Raw genomic sequence first — 15,000 nt, forward strand, 5'->3', positions numbered from 1 at the left:
GGGCAGGCGAAGGCGGCCGCGCGCCCTTTCCAGCTGGCCAAAGCGCAGTTCTTCCAGGCACTGGCACGGCACGGCTACGGCGCCTGGATCGGGAAGCCTCAGGAGGAGAAGGGCTTCGAGGCGGGGGAGGGGCTGGGGAAGAGTGAGGGATGAGGGAGAGGGGAGGAGCCAACGGCGTGAGGCTAGGGACTTCAGCCCTGAAAGAGGGGTTGCTATGGAGACTGAGCCATAAACTCTCCAGCAAGCATCTTTTTTAGAGTGCTGTTCTAAGTGGGTTTTGGATTCTTTCATATGTTGCGTCATCACCCCAGTCACTGCTGTTTATTGTAGCCCCAGGTTTGAAAGTTCATTCTTGTTTTGATGAGCCCAGGCAGAGCTGGCCACAGGTGACATTTTGGGTCCCGTAGGTCCCGCAGGTCCCGTGTTCTTCACAGAGCACCTCCTCTCCCGCTGTGCTGACCGTGACACCGTGTCTGTGTGAGTGATGTGCTGAAGGTTTATCCCAGCACCTCACTCCTGTTCCAACTCCTTTCACACGCCGCTGCTTTCTGGCACACGTGGGCACGCACGCACACACTGCTTGCTTGCATAGATTTGCTGAAATATATACATAATATACATACAGATACATCCCTGCACATATGTGTGTATATATAAGTTCTCTTCACTGCCTGTGAGTTTATATATATATATATATATATAAATATATATGTGTGTGTTTATGTATATGTATATATTGTATGTATATATTTTAGAGATTCTTACATTTTTTAGGTATATTTTTATTTCTTATTTTGAGGACCTTTTTTCCTTTTATAAGAGTTGCATGTCACATTTACCCGACGCAGGTGGTTTTAGTGCAGGTATTTCTGGAGAGGTTTGATAGGGTAGGATCGGCTGGAGCGTACACACACACACACACACACACACACCTATCTTCCGTCCTTCATTTTTTGTCAGAGGAACGCATGTCAAAGAAATTTGACCCTCTTTGGTGTGTGTGTGTGTGTGTGTGTGTTAGGGCTGCAAAATACAGACAAAAAGCTATAGATGTAATTTTTAATGATTAATATAAATTAATAAGAATAACTATAATTTCTGTATTGCTAAAAATTGAAAGACCTTGCAATATATTCCAAACACGGATGACCCTTTGACATGTAATGTTCAGCGGTTACGCTATTATTTTGAGTAACACGGGTGTGTGTGTGCTACTTCATGTGTTCATGCTCTGATTCTCCCTGAATCTGGAAGACCAGATGATGTCCGTGACCTCACAGCGCGCATACACCAATCATTTTTATATGTAAGCAGGCAAATTTGCATATTAAGGCCTTGTGTAATATGCTATTACATAGAATCATATTCCAGTGGTGCTTGTATGTGGTCGTGTCTGCATTATCCTGTTTCTGTATATATTTTTCCCACAGGTTCAGTGGGGGGAGCCTCCTCCCATAACTACTGTGACACAAGTTCGACTAAATTTAAGTCGCCAAAACAAAACATCCTTAAAAAAGATTTCAAGTTTGGTGTTTCCGTTGTGTATTGAGTGACACATGCGGTCTGAATTAAAGCTGAGTCTCTTATTTTGTCAGTCTAACCTGTTTGTTTTGTTGAGTTGTTGATTTAATCTACTGATTCAACTTCGCTCCTTTATAAACTACCCGAGCGCCTGTGGTTGTCGCGTGCGTCTCGACACTAGATGGCGTCTGTGTCCGTGGAGGGCTGGGAGACGGGCGCGAGGCAGCCAGGGGCCACGTGTCTCTCACGCTGAAGACCTTGACTGTATTACAGCGCGTGTCGGTGTAACTCATGCCGCGAGACCTAAGCAAGGGTCGGGCTCTCCTCTCGAGACCAGCACACCTCGCGGCCGGTGGACCCCGTCCGGGTCTGCGAGCGTAGCAAAGGTGTCTCGCGGCAGGTCTCCAAACGTCGTTTTCTTTTTCTCCTTCTCCTTCTCCTTCACGGCGCTTGCGACAATCGAGACATGGGCCTTCTCGAGCTCGTCGTCTTGACGCGGATGTCCCGAGACGGCGAACGCGCGAGGAACAGTCAGTATGTCCGCTTGCGCTTGCAGCTCCTAGAGGGGGAGAGGCGGAGTGACATGTCTGACCGACGCGCGCGTTTCTAGAGCGCAGCCACACGCGAAGGCTCAGAGCGTGATTATGGGTGCGGCACGTGGGTGTTTGCTACTGCTGATTGACTGAAGTTGGCGATACTTCTAACGGCAGTGCGTGTGTCTCTAATCCACACACACAAGCAGGAGTGTGCAACGATCTTAAGGTTGTAAAGAAGCGTTTTATCAGGGCAGTAACTTTTGCATGTGCACGTCAGTCAATAAAAAAATCCCTAAAAGTTGAAGATTTTTGTTTGTTTCCTAAACGTTGTTCATATCTTGTTTCACAGCACGGGTTTGGTTTCCAAAACTCCTCTAGGGTTTACTTTAAATAAAGATGAATTAACACATTAATGTCTTTAAACATAATGTGCACAGTTGGCTACAGATGGGAAACTTACAGACAGGGATGAAGGAAGTTCCACACTTAACACAGGGATTAAATGGACGGGGGAAAGAAGCCGAAGGCAAAGTAGTGAGGAGGAAGTGACCATGAGGTGATATACTGATACAGAGCACATTTGCAACATTTAAAACTGCAGCTGGGGTGAAAACCGACCGATATCTCATTAGAATGGCACCTGTTAAAGGTTCAGAGGTATCAGGCAGTAAGGAAACAGTCTTTTCTTGAAGTTGATGTGTTGGAAGCAGAAAAATGGGGTAATTGCGAGGATCTGAGCATCTCTGACAAGGACTGAACTGTGATGGACAGATGGCTGGGTCAGAGCGTCTCCAAAAGTCAGAGCTTGTGATGTGTTCCCATAATGCTTTTAGTATCTACTAAAAGTGGACCAGGGCAGGACAACTGTGCCCAAAACTCACTGCTGTTGGGAACGAAAGATTATAAACCCACAGAAGAGTTTTAAAGGTTAATGATAGAAAAGTGTCAAAACAGTGCATTACACCTTGTAGCCACAGGCCAAGCAGAACTGGACCATATTGTAGAAGAGGAGGGTGGAATGGTTCAAGGAATGCCGTGCTTTACATCGTGTGGATGGTCAGGTGTGTGTGCGTCACTTAACCTGGGGAACAGGTGGCACCAGGATGCATTATGGGAAGAAGACAGACTGGAGAAGGCAGTGTGATTCTCTTTTAGGAAACCTCAGGTCGTGGATGTTACTTTGACTCTTATCACCTACCTACACACTGTTGTAGACCAAGTACAGCCTTTAATGGCAGCAATGCTCCCTACTGGCAGTGGCCTTTTTCAGCAGGATAATGTAACCTGCCACACTGCAAAAAAAAACAGGCCATGGATATCTGACGACATCTGAGGTCTTCTGGAATCCATGACTGTTTAGGTAGCATGATGAAAACCACCAAAGCATTCGGCAGGTGCTGTTAATATTATGGTCGGGTAAACACCTACCGTGGTCAAAAGTATCTGGACACTTGACCCTCACACCTTTATGAACTTGATGAGCATCCTATTCCAAAACCACAGACATTAATACATAGTTGTCCATCTCTATAACAGGCTCCACTGTGACCGCCTTGCACAAGATCGTAGTGTTTCTATGAGAATCTGTGTCTTTTTAGTCAAAAGAACAAAAGAGACTGACGGGAGTGTGAATGACCAGGCCTGACCTGCAATCAACATGCCAGTTCCTCACCAGTTCGTCACGCAGGTGTTCAGTGGGGTTGGGGACAGATCTGTGTGGAAGCCACTGGAGCTCTTCCAACGCAAACTGGTCAGACTGTGTTTTAGGGACCTCACCATGTCCACAGAGACACAGTCTCTTCCCCAAACTGCTGCCACCAAGTTGGAAGCATATAATTGTCTAAAATGTATCTGTAAGCTCGAGGGTTAACATCACCCTTCACTGGAACTAAGGAGCCCAGCCCAAACCCTACAAAACAACTAAAGTCCATTAGGTTTCCTCCACCAACAGTTGAGAATGTAGAATGCACACTTTACCAAACATCTACCAACCTGTTGGCATCTACCAAACGCAGATTTGTCCATCCGCCTGCCAGATAATGAAGTGTGACTCATCCTCTAGAGAACACGTTCACACTGCTCTAGAGTCCAATCCTGGTACGCTTTATGGCACTCCTGCCGACACTTGGCATTATGTGTAGCGATCGCAGGCTCATGTGCAGCTGGTCAGACATGGAATCCCATTTCATGAAGCTCCTGACACACAGTTCATGTGCTGATGTTTCTTCCAGAGGAAATTTGCAAATTTGTGGTGAGTGATGTAACAGAGGATAAGTGTTTTTTTTACATGATATAAGATTTAGCTTTCTGCAGTCCTGCTCTGTGTGTGTGTGTGTGTGTGTGTGTATATGTGTGTGTATATGTGTGTGTGTGTGTGTTGGAGGGGATGGACTTTTGCACCATAGTGTAACCTCTCCTTCCAGTGAATTCAGTTCACTGCTGGCTTCTGGAGGCATTTCCAAATTCAGAGACTGACAAATGCATTAATATGATGTGAAGTGTGTGTGTGTGAGAGAGAGAGAGACATAATACTGACCTTTATGGGTTTTCCCCTTGAAACATCCACCTACACACCAACTGTCGCAGCACAAGTGTTGCGCTGTATTTATAATTCGGTGCTGATCCAATGCCTTATGTAATGAGATTAAAAGGTGCTTCTATTTAAACGCTTTGTATACTTATCACGTTATAGTTTTTCAGAAATGTATCTGGGAAGTTCAAAGGTAGTGTTGAGATACTGCCCTTGTCATCTTTATTACTAGCGAAGGAAAGAGGGCTGAACATGAGGGTTAGTCCAGATCCGCTTACGGTCTGAATGCACTGAGGCAATTCAGAACTTCACACGAATTTTCCCTGTTTGACTCCAGCGCAGTAATGTGCTCATATGAATATTTCTTAATTCAGATTTCACTCTCACTCTCAAGGTCTAGATTTGCTCACTTAGCAACAGATTAATGGTGGGAGCGTCTTTCTTTTTTCAAAATAAAAGATTCTTTTTTTTGGCTATGAGGAGGCCATAAAACAACAACTGGCCTTGGCGTCCCTTATAACTACGTTCTCTGACACCAAAGATTATTGAAAAAGAATCTAATTTGGCAGCAAGATTAAACCAGATTTTAAAAGTATTTCAAGACATCTCACCCAGAAAACTTGAAAACTGGCAAGTTTCTTAGGAATTACATTTATTACAGATGGAGAAAGCTTTGCATAGAATTAATGAAGTCTGACCTTGTTCTAAAAGTCTCTGGGTGACCTTAACGTGCACAAGACGGCTTTAAGATATCCACACTGAACTCCTTCTCCCATAGCAACCTGTTACCAGGCTAAGACATGAAGTGGCCAGCTTTGACATCCAACTTAAGCTATCGATCTGTAAAGGGAGGGCTGTCGTTATAAACATTAGGTGTGTATCTTTTTAGATAGTCCCTAACTTGAAGGTCCCTAATAAACTAATTTCTGGAAACTTTACCCTGAGTTGCTCAAATGGAGACTAATATTTAAATAAAGATCACCAATGGTCCTGGGCCCAGGGGTTCTCCAGCATGCTAAAGCATTATCCAGTCTAGCGGGCAAACCAGCGGGTTCGTAACCAACGTACAAGAAATAAAGCTGTTTCTAATGTGAGCTGGAGGTTATGCCACATTATGAGTCACAGAGCCGTGGCCGTAAAGGAGATTGTTATTTCACTGGAGAGAGGCATGTGGCTCCAATGTGCGTGAGGGGAACACCGAGCAAGAGTAGTAGGTTCCAGTTACATAAAAGCCATCACCAGTGTGAGATCAGGAGACACACACCATCCTGAGATTTAGATTTACACAGATGTTCATTACATAGATGAACCACAATTCAGTGTTCAGTTTTAGGTTCACAGTTACAACTTTATACAGTGATGACAGTTGTACAGTAGCTGTGATTCCTAAGAAGATGATTGTTCTAAAGATAACTGAAGCTCAGCTAACTTCTGGACTCCAAAAGGAACTAATTCACTTTTAATCCAGTTTGTTCAGTGACCTGATAAAGTTCCAAAGAGGAAGATCAATTTTAGTAATCTAAAGAAAGAGTACTGAAGTTTGGAAGTATATAATAAATAGAGTTGACACTGTTCCAATACCACATATCAGAATCGAGTGGATATCAGGTAAAAAAAAAATGCACCTAATAATATAAATATTACCATACTATACATACTACAAATCCAAATTCTACAACAAATCTATATAATTATATATCTCTCTTTTTTTTCCCCCAAAATATAGGATATACAATACATCTCACATAAACATTCACCAACAATCTTTATTTTGCCCAGACAACTGGACCATAGCCACACACACAAACTACTGGACCACCGTGGATTTTAATGGAAAAATATTGTATCTGTTTCAATATCAGTCGACTTTCAAATGCAAGATATTGGTAAGCTAACCAGACAAATCTGGAAATCACCGGCCCTGGTCCTTTAACTAACTGTATGGAGGAATTTTTCCATGTCCTCTGCCATCTCTACATCCATAAACAGTGTCATTGTGTGACACACAGCTTAGCAGGGTCAATCAGACTGAATCTCACCCTGGTGTCCTTGTTCCAGGTCCGTAAATATCCTGAGCTCTTGGGCTTAAAAGAGAGGCCCTTAGCCTTCTCTCCATACCATTAAAGTAATGCAGCCTTGTGATAAACGCTAGGGGCAGCTCGGTGTCTTTTGGCGGCTTGCAAAGCGCTCCATGTGCACAGTCCACCTATAACTCATCCTCTCACTGCAAGGCAAACTACAAAGTCTCTGGATTCCTGGCCGGATTCCTTGCCTGTCATTACTTGGAAAATTAGAAAGTTCTGCCTTCTCATTCCACCTTCCAGGTCTGTGTATTTCTCTGCCAGGGAGCCTGCCACAACCTTGAGCCAGCGAACCTCCTTCTGAAGTGACACAGCTGCATGTGCAGTGTGGGCCACCCAAGACTGATGCTCTGTGTTTGCGTAATTGTGGAGGTAGCCTTCAGAACGGGGACAGAGGAACGTGTATCCCTCTTTAAACTAATGAGTTCACCTCTGACTCCTGTGGTCCTTGAATCTTAGTTTGTTCTCTCTTGTAGTTTGATGCAAAACCATAGCTATAGCCTCGAACGCTGGCCATCAGAAACCCACGCATGAGAGGGGCTTCTCCGGAGATCTTTGCCACCCGCCTCCAGTGCAGCCCTGCTCAGCTGGACTGACTTGTGCCATTAGCTGATTTTCATCTTCATAAAAAGAAAGTGCAAAACCTAAAAGGATTGAGGCTTGATTATTATAGTAACTACGCACCATGGAATTCACCAAAACCTGTGTTCTTACATGTGCTTTAAGCTTCAATGTGTCTTACTCCAGTGATGTTACCGTCACTTTCTCACACTCTCATTATCTTATCTCGTTAACTTATCTTGTTAACATCTCCTAAATTTTATATTAGAATTGTGGCACTATAGTTAGTTCTTATGGAATCACTATAGGGGACATTTTGCCTTAATCATCTTAGCATTCAATAAATTATATACCAGCAAATGTTTGCCAAAACACCCAATAAATCCTGGTCTAAACGAAGATGTTAAGGAGGTTTCCAGGTGAATTCACCTTCAGTGAGATCCTGTGTGGCTCATTCGCACCTCAGGTGTCAGCACGGCTGCATTTCTGAGTACAGTTGGGCGAATTTTATCTGTGTATCACTGATCTGGAGTCACTTAATGTTGCTCTTCAAGACAGCTTAGTCAGATTGTCCGTTTTCCTGTGTGAAGTTTCAGTTCTGTGTAATTGTGAAGTCCTCAGAAACCTGTGATAGCGCGGTTGACATCATCGTGCTATCACCTCACATCACTCCAGTGACATTTGCAGACGCTTTTCAGTTGTGGATTGTTTTGTCGGTTTGCAGGACTGAGGGGTGTTGGGAAGCTATCACTACTGACTGAGGGGAGCCGATATCAGAGAGGGACAAGCCAGATGCTGCATCTCAGCAGCTGTGCTCAGAGTTTGACTAGGTGTTTAGGAGCACCCATCGGTTCTACCCCACAGTCATGCAGAGAAGCAAATGGCAACATTCAAATGTGTGCAGAGCATATTCTTTTTTTCCTGATTTGCTTGTGAAAGTAAATTTTCTACATTTCAGATGTAATTGCTATTATGCCAAACCAAATATATCCAGGTATAATATGTATCATAATTATCAGTGATTTTCTAGCTTATTAAAGAAATCATAAATTATTTAGACAACTATTACTCCAGAATTAGTAGGAACTTTTAAAGATTTTAATTATTTTCCCAAATGGTGGTTGTATGGCAGAATGCACCAATTCTGTGGGGTAGGTAGGGGTAGGTTGAGCTGTAGGTGTATGAACTTCAGTCTCTGGGGTAGATAGGGGTAGGTTGGGCCATAGGTGCAGGAATTTCAGTCTCTGGGGTATAAAGTAGTTTAAATGTAGGACTGCACAGTGGTATGACAGCTGAAGTGGGTGGAGCTCAGCCCTGCACCTTTCGTGGGTGGAGTGTGGAACAGTCCTGAACCAGAACTGTTTTAGTCTGACTGTCCAATAACAGGCTTTTTGTATTAAATGACAATAACTGTTTTGTTTAAGAAATCTGAAATTGTAAGATAAAGGAGGAAATAACATTTCTACAACAAAACGGAAATATGTGTTTTATGCTTTATGAGGGAAATCAGCACAGGTTTTTTGACATATTTGAGTGTTTATTTTATGTGAACTATTTTTTCTTGAATTCTTGAAAATTACATGCATTAAAAGAAAAATTATACTAAATCCTATTGGGTTCTATTATTAAAAGTTACCGATAGGCAGGTAAGAATTTGAATATATAGCTATCTAGAAAATATAATTCAATTACCCTTGATACAGAAATGATTCATTTTTAATTAAGAAATGCCTAGAGATGTTAAATAAAAACCAGTTCATTTTATCCCAGTCTCCCCTACGCTGAATTTCCATCTGTAGAGTAATGACCTTCTCTTGGGCCTGTACTTCCTGAGGGAAACGGCTGAATGGAAATTCAAATTCCACGGATATAGTGTCTTGACTCAGCAGCTGATCTAAGCGTTTCTGGTTTAACTCATGTCAGTGTGAAATAAGTGAACTGGCCCTGCTACCTGTACTACACTCCAGCACCTTTATGCATATGAAGTACTCACACAGCCAATCCAATCATTACAGATTTTCACATTTGCCCAATTAGATGCCACTTTCTGTGTACTGTGTTCAAATATTAGTTGTTTTTCCCATAAGCTCTAACATGTGGGGAAAGAAACTTCTATTTATAGTGCAGGCAGAAATCTTTAAGCAAGACATAGCAGAAAGGCAGAGTTACTATACACACCATTAAACCTAAACCAATAGCAATTTTAAAAGTAAAAACACAGACCCGAGGCCCTGGAGGTTAGGGATTCCCCCCAAACCAGCGGAGAGAATGGAGAGAAGCAGTCTACACGCCAGAAATGTCCAAGCTGACGCAAACAAAACAACAGCTGTCACCAAACGCCACAGACAGCCAAGTTTCAGTCATACCAGCAGAACCCAAAGGTCTAATTTCAGCCGTGCCAACATGCGCCAACAACCGGTGCAGGAGAAGCAGCCGGAGAATGTTTCAGAGGCTGTCCCTGATTGGACGGGAGCGTGAACAAGTCTTCCCTGTCCAGCTCCGTGACAGATCACTGGGAGAGTTTGGCACCTGCTTCAGTGCATGGCGGGAACTCGGTGTTCTCCTGGGAGCGTGTTGAGGCGTGTTGAGGCGTGTTCTGGCTGGCGGTGTGGACAGATGGTAGGCCTGACCACTGCAGCCCCCTGTCTGAGACCACAGGACAGAAACATGATCACTGCTGGGATTCCCCATACTTAGCACGTCACTTAGCAACCTGAGGTTTCTATCAGCCATGGGAGCTTTACTGGTTTCTACTAAGCTGAACTGACTTGCCAACCTTTTAAAAATATAAATAATTTTTTTACACGAACAGATTTTTTCATTTGGCTGCATTCGCATTGTTGAAGTCATCACAACCTGTATAATTGTAGTCTTAAATCGCTCATCATAGCCTACAGATCTCACAATGACTAAACATTTCCAATATTCTAAAAGTCCTTCATTAACTGTCTTTGCTATGAACAGTCTTTAAAGTAGCTAGTAGGAGTGTTAGCCTTTCAGTGAATCACACAGGCATCACACTCACAATTAGCAGCACACAATTAGCTGGAAAATGGTTTTGTTTTATGTAAAAAGGTCTTAATATCAAAGGGTCTTTTCTATTGTCATGGGTGGGCTGTTTGTGGAACTGGTGTTTGTAAATGTCTGGAGTGTCCAGTGCATATCCACATTTTTAAATCAATGATTTCTTTGTTGAGGGTAATGCCCAAGCACTTCATCTTGAGGTCTGCTTTTGTGTTTGTGATGGCTCCCTCATCCTCCACAGTGTCTGCTGCAGGCAGCCTGAGTTGCCCCACTGATGCCATTAGCTGGGACGTGATTACATTCACAGCGTTTAGCTGACACTTTTGTCCAAAGCAACTTACAGTTTTGACTGAGTACAACTTGAGCAATTGAGGGTTAAGGGCCTTGCTCAGGGGGCCAACAGTGGAAACCTAACCAGCAACCATCTGGTTACATGTCGAGTACCTGAACCACTGAGCTACCACAGCCCACAGCCCCTTTAGAAGCGCTGGTGGATGTTGATGCTGAAATGACAAACTAGGTTTAACGATTCTGAGGTTAAGCACAAAGTCACGACACGCAGGTGCGGCTGGAGGCATGGATCAAAAAATGCTCAAACCAACTCAGTAAACAGCGCGCGTCGCTCCGAGTAGCCAAGCAATTACTGGCAAGCAAGGGGGGTTTAAATGAGTGTTTATTTTTTATTCTAAAGTTAGAGTTTTGTATCAATCGGTCAGCTCTCATCGGTAGAGCTGCCAGTGCCCCTTTGACTGGACTGCGGTTAACTTTAGCAGTGTCCACTCCAAGAGGACGTAGCACTCAGGGGCTGAGAAAGGAGAGAGGAATGGGAGAGACCGCGAGAGGGATGATAATGAGCGCTCCAAAATGAGGTGTCAGAGAGGAGAACAAATGGAGAAAGAGAAAACGGGACCCGAGGAGACGAGTGTGTTGCTGGAACGGCCAGTCTGGGAAGACAGGGTCCACCCGAGAAGGCCAACAGACCGCAAGCACAGCCCAAGGGACACGCAGGTGGGCGGGGGGCGGGACAATAGGCAGGACACAGACCTGCATTCTCTGTTTGGAGAATTTTCCAGAAGCTCCAGGTGCTGGGTGAGTAATGAGGGATTATAAATGCCTCTGGCTTTTACAGAGGTCAGGAGGAGAGTTTTGTAACAGTCTCTCTCTCACACACACACATGTGCACATACATCAGCGAATGTGCAAACAAGCTTCGTAGAACCAAAGCCAAAAAAGCACAAATGACCACTAATTTAAAATAAATAATAATTAAAACAAATTAAAAATTAAAACCCAACCGTCCAATATTATGAGTGTGTTGAACATCTGCCCCTCAGCCTGAGGAACAGGCCTCTTCCTTAACCAGAGAGCTGCAAAGACAGCACTTGCCCTCAGCCAGAGCACTTAGTGCCTTGCCTAGTAACGGGCCGTTTCTGCACCCGCGCTGGCATTTAGCGCCCTTAATCGTTAACACGTTTGTAACCGTAGAGACCAGCGAGGACGTTCAGGAACACAGGCAGAGGCTCAGGGCTCCGAGGTTTCCTCGGGGACTCTCCCTCCCCCACATCTCGCCTCATGTTTATTACCAGATTATAACTCTCCTCACAATATTTAAGATGAAGTCTCCCGGCGTCTGGCCAACCGGCTTGCTGCTCGTGCTCAGGTGCAGCGGTTGGTGCAGCTTAATGCACTGTGGGGCGTGGGTGGAAAGGAAGGGAAGTGCTGTGGTGTGGTGATACAGTGGAGAGCTGGAGAGTGTGTGTGGGTGGCAGGGAAGTCCGTTAGCGGGCACGCGGCGTGCTTTGCATGCATGTGGGAGGGAAGATGAAGGAGAATGTTTGTGTGTGTGTGTGTGTGTGTGTGTGTTACTGTAGGGGGAGAGAGTGCTTGTGGCTGTGTGTGTAGTAGAGAGGTATATATAAGGATGGATTGTGTGTGTGTGTTGTGTGTGTGTGTGTGAGTGTGTGAGTGTGTGTGTGTGTGTGTGTGTGTGTGTGTGTGGGTGTGTGTGTGTGTGTGTGTATGTGTGTGTGTGTGTGTGTGTGTGTGTGTGTGTGTGTTGTGTGTGTGTGTGTGTAGGGTAGATTGCAAACAGCAGGCACAAGGGTTTATTTTGTGTCACTGCCTCTGCAATTTAATGGAAAGCTCTTATAAACCCCCCCCCCCCGCCTCACACACACACACACACACACACACACACACACACACACACACAGTAGTATTACTCTCTTACACACTGCTGGTAACCAGACCAATCAGACCAATCAGAATGTCATGACCAATCAGACCAATCAAAATGTCAATCAGACCACTCAGAATGTCATGATCAACCCTATGTAAGCACTGGTGAGTTGTCATTCAACTGCAGAAAGGTTATCTTTACTCTGCTGATGTAAAGACTTAAAGGGGATGTGCATCTTAAAGGGATGATGACATTCAAAGCAAATACACTGACCTGTGAACTGGCACCAAACTTAGTCTCCACAATCAATTACGGAGACTCTGGATATGATCAGAGAAATGATAGAAGTTTTCAACCCATCAAATGTGAACTTTGGATTAATCTCATTAGATGGAGGGAAAGCTTTTGATGGTGCTGATCACAGTTCTCTCTGCTTCGGGGGGTGGGGGGTGGGGTGGGGTAGGTGTTTGCTTAAACATGTGATTAGTGTAAACAGGGAGGCTTGACTGGCCAGCAGAGGTTGAGAGTAGCGTTCCCCCTAACCCTAACCCCTAACCCTAACTCTAACCCCTAACCCTAACCCCTAACCCTAACTCTAACCCCTAACCTTAACTCTAACCCCTAACCCCTAACCCCTAACCCTAACCCTAACTCTAACCCCTAACCCTAACCCCTAACCTTAACTCTAACCCCTAACTCTAACCCCTAACCCTAACCCTAACCCCTAACCCTAACCCCAACCCTAACCCTAACTCTAACCCCTAACCCTAACCCCTAACCCTAACCCCTAACCTTAACTCTAACCCCTAACTCTAACCCCTCACCCTAACCCCAAACCCTAACTCTAACCCCTAACCCTAACCCCTAACCCTAACTCTAACCCCTAACTCTAACCCCTAACCCTAACCCCTAACCCTAACTCTAACCCCTAACTCTAACCCCTAACTCTAACCCTTAACCCTAACCCCTAACTCTAACCCCTAACTCTAACCCCTAACCCCTAACCCTAACCCTAACCCCTAACCCTAACTCTAACCCCTAACCCATAACCCCTAACCCCTAACCCTAACCCTAACTCTAACCCCTAACCCTAACTCTAACCCCTAACTCTAACCCCTAACCCATAACCCCTAACCCCTAACTCTAACCCCTAACCCCTAACCCCTAACCCATAACCCCTAACCCCTAACCCCTAACCCCTAACCCCTAATCCACTCAGCAGTCACTTTATTAGAAACACCAATTATTTGACATACAGTGAACAGCTTCAATGGTCAATATTAAATGTTCATGTCAAGCATAAAATACAATGAAAAAATGTCACTTGAATGATGTTGACTGTGGCACAAAAATGGTGCAAAAATATGTCTATCCAGTAAACCGCAGTTCTGCAGGCCATGTTGGTCAGAGAGGTCAGTAGAGAAAGACCAGACTGGTGCAAACTGACAGAAAGGCTGTAGTAACTCAAATAACCATGGCAAAAAAAATTAAAACAAACAAAAACAGCTGAGAACATGTCAAAGCTTCAGGTGGATTTGCAACAATAGCAAAAGACCACATCTGGTTCCAGACCTGTCAGTCCAGACCAGGGACTGTGAGGCTGCACTAGGCATAGGCTCGCAGAAACTGGACAGTTAAAATCGCAAAAAGTTTCCTGGTCTGATGAATCTTGAGTTGTGCTGTGATAGTGTCAGAATTTGGCATAAACAGCAGGAACACATGGACCCAACCTGCCTTATGTGGACAGCTCGGCTGCTGGTGGTGGAGTAATGAGGCGAGGGAGGTGTTCTTGGCACACACCAGGCTCCCACACGACCTGAGCGTTACACTAATGAATGAGCAGTGTTACTGAGCAAGCCTCTTTATGGCCACAATTCATCCATCTTCTGGCTAATTCCAGCATGACAACGTGCCATATCACAAAACCCAAGCCATTCCAAACGGCTTCCATGACCATGACAATACATTCAGTCTCCTTTAGTGCCCTTTCCATTCACCAGAGCGTAACTCCTCAGAGCTCTACTGGGACAATGTCGAATGGGAGCAGTAACATGACGCAATCGTGTCAACACCAACCACCATCTCAAAGGAATGCTCCCTGTACCTTGTGGAATTCATGACACCAAGAACTGAAACTCTTCTGGAAGCAAATGTGGAGTCCTAACCAATATTAGCATGGGCCTGCCATGAGGCAGCCAGCCAGTTTACTTTTGTAATATGACCCATTGCTGTGTGTTGCATAGAAACATGCAAGGAATCCAAGTTCAGAGGTGACCAAAGGAGCTAGCATTTACAGCGTCGCCATGCAGGCGACATTCGGGCGGCAGGCCAGGACATGGAGGTCGTAGGGGCCCTGACGTGAGGGAGGGGGGAGGCATTGCCCCCTGTCACCACGACGCTCAGGCTGGGGTTGAGTAGGCCCTACAGAGCCGGGCTCAGAGGTGAGACGGGTCCCTGCGGCACCGGCTGCCTGTGTTGACCAATGAGGAAGTTTCTGCTGGTCAGGGCATCAAAGGCTGAAGGCAGCGGTGCTGTTTCAGCAGCTCCAGGTGGACAGGGCGCGACATA

At 44.9% G+C, this 15,000-nt stretch overlaps 1 protein-coding gene and 1 long non-coding RNA gene across 3 annotated transcripts in view; both read left to right on the forward strand.

Annotated features, from left to right (window-relative positions):
* The window catches only part of adar (adenosine deaminase RNA specific), a 15,716-nt gene extending 15,176 nt beyond the window's left edge, over positions 1-540 (forward strand). For both annotated transcript variants that reach the window (XM_027032325.2, XM_035530594.1), the window contains one exon: positions 1-540. This exon is cut by the window's left edge and continues 106 nt beyond it. In XM_027032325.2, the coding sequence (XP_026888126.2) occupies positions 1-153 (153 nt within the window). In that variant the 3' untranslated portion in view covers positions 154-540.
* A 201-nt stretch (positions 541-741) lies between these two features.
* On the forward strand, positions 742-1,600 carry LOC113591713. Its single transcript, XR_003412232.2, has 2 exons — positions 742-1,306; positions 1,431-1,600. It is a non-coding gene; the product is annotated as an uncharacterized LOC113591713 (long non-coding RNA).
* Positions 1,601-15,000: the final 13,400 nt, after the last annotated feature.

The sequence above is a fragment of the Electrophorus electricus genome, chromosome 10 (genome assembly GCF_013358815.1).
Source record: "Electrophorus electricus isolate fEleEle1 chromosome 10, fEleEle1.pri, whole genome shotgun sequence".
In the NCBI taxonomy this organism is placed as follows: Eukaryota; Metazoa; Chordata; class Actinopteri; order Gymnotiformes; family Gymnotidae; genus Electrophorus; species Electrophorus electricus.